Raw genomic sequence first — 1,993 nt, 5'->3', positions numbered from 1 at the left:
AGAGTTAAACCTAATACTAATGTTGTATGATGATGATGATGATGATGATGATGATGATGATGATGATGATGATGATGATGGTGTTTAAGATATATTATGAGTTTTTGTTATAGTAGCATTAAAGTAAACCATAATGGAAGCATCTCAGTTATGCATGACAGGTCTAACACAAAGGTCTATTGATGTCTGGCTGTCTGGTATTATTAAAAAATATCATCTCATAACACTGGAACACACAGAGAGTTTGAGATTTGGTAGGATGTTTATAACTGAAAGAAGACCATTGACAGTAAATATGAACAAAAGATGGTGGAAGCATAAAGCTGTGAGAACCCCGATACTGAGAAGAGAGAGAGAGAGAGAGAGAGAGAGAGAGAGAAGAGAGAGAGAGAGAGAGTGCGTGTGAAGGGGATAGACAGACAGACAGACAGGTCAGACAGACAGACAGGTCAGACAGTACGGAGGTCAAAATACTTCCAAGAGTTTATCCACGAGAATTAAAACAATAAAAAACCACCAAAACAGTGAGATATGCTCAAGGTTTTTCTGCTTCAGTTTTCTTAATAAAAGTTTTATCATTGGTAAATGTTGCCACACAAACTTCTGGAAGACACTTAGTTGGCCGGGTATTTTTCTTGGGTGGGGCCGGAGTCAGCTGGACGATGAAGTGTGGGGGGAACCTGAAGTGTGGGACCATAGTGTGGGGTGGGGACCTGAAGTTGGGAGGAGTGTAGTGTGGGGGAACCTGAAGTGTGGGACCATAGTGTGGGGGGGACCTTAAGTGTGGGACCATAGTGTGAGAGAACCTGAAGTGTTGGACCATAGTGTGGGGTGGGACCTGAAGTGTGGGACCATAGTGTGGGGGGACCTGAAGTGTGGGACCATGGTGTGGGGGGACCTGAAGTGTGGGACCATAGTGTGGGGTGGGACCTGAAGTGTGGGACCATGGTGTGGGGGGACCTGGAAGTGTGGGACCATGGTGTGGGGGACCTGAAGTGTGGGACCATAGTGTGGGGAGAGAACCTGAAGTGTTGGACCATAGTGTGGGGTGGGACCTGAAGTGTGGGACCATAGTGTGGGGGGACCTGAAGTGTGGGACCATAATGTATAGTATAGGTTCCCCCTGAAGTGTGGTAGGGGAGGGAGGGAAGGGGAGGGGTAGACACTGCTGTAGGACCCCCCTCAGCCCCCTCCCAGGTAAGGAGCACCCAGCACCCTACCCAACACACCGGCACATCAGTCAGCATCACACACAGTAAGGCAGGCGAGTCATAGTGAATGCCACCTGGTGTAAAATATTAGACGTGGTACATTGAGCAGTGGTACATAATGACTGTGATTGGTAGTTCCCGTGTACACAAGAGAGAGAGAGAGGGAGAGAGAGAGAGAGAGAGCAATCACACATCACCTCACAACTCTTCTACGCCTCGGCCCCCCCTCCCCCCACCCACCCCCATGACCCCTCCGCCCCAGAGGAAATACGCAATAAAAAATTTGCATGATAAGCGTACATAAAAATTCTTATTCGGAGGACAACTTATGAGAAATGAGGGGAAGAAAGTTTGTTCTCTTATAGTGAAAACAATCAGAGGGACAGTTCCCCACCTTGGTATGTGTGTTTTTCCCGTTTTGTTAATTTTTCCTCATTTTTTTCTCTCAGTGTTATGGTCACTTTTTCTTTATTTTCATTGAAGATCTATTTTTTATTATTTTTCCGGGGTGAATTTTCCTATTTTTTTCCATTATTTTTTCTTTTTCTTCCCTGCTGTGTTTTTTCCCCAATTCTGTTCATTTTTTCCCTCTTCGCTGATGTGACTTGGGGTAATTTTCTGAGTGTTATGGCCAATTGTTCCTTTATTTTCGTTGATTCAGTCTGTTTTTTTATCATCTCTCTCTCTCTCTCTCTCTCTCTCTCTCTCTCTCTCTCTCTCTCTCTCTCTCTCTCCCTGTCTTGCCACCACCAAAAACAATCAGTGGACATTTTTCTTGGGTC

General features: G+C 45.5%; 1 protein-coding gene across 1 annotated transcript; it reads right to left on the bottom strand.

The window, feature by feature from the left end:
• Positions 1 to 535: 535 nt before the first annotated feature.
• Positions 536 to 1,102, bottom strand: LOC121865982 (early nodulin-75-like). The gene has a single exon (XM_042365555.1). The coding sequence runs from the start codon at positions 1,100 to 1,102 to the stop codon at positions 536 to 538; it is 567 nt and encodes a 188-aa protein (XP_042221489.1).
• Positions 1,103 to 1,993: the final 891 nt, after the last annotated feature.

Source organism: Homarus americanus, unplaced genomic scaffold, assembly GCF_018991925.1.
Source record: "Homarus americanus isolate GMGI-L3 unplaced genomic scaffold, GMGI_Hamer_2.0 scaffold21824, whole genome shotgun sequence".
In the NCBI taxonomy this organism is placed as follows: domain Eukaryota; kingdom Metazoa; phylum Arthropoda; class Malacostraca; order Decapoda; family Nephropidae; genus Homarus; species Homarus americanus.
Note: the sequence above shows the minus strand (reverse complement) of the source record. Positions and strands in the feature narration are given on the sequence as shown.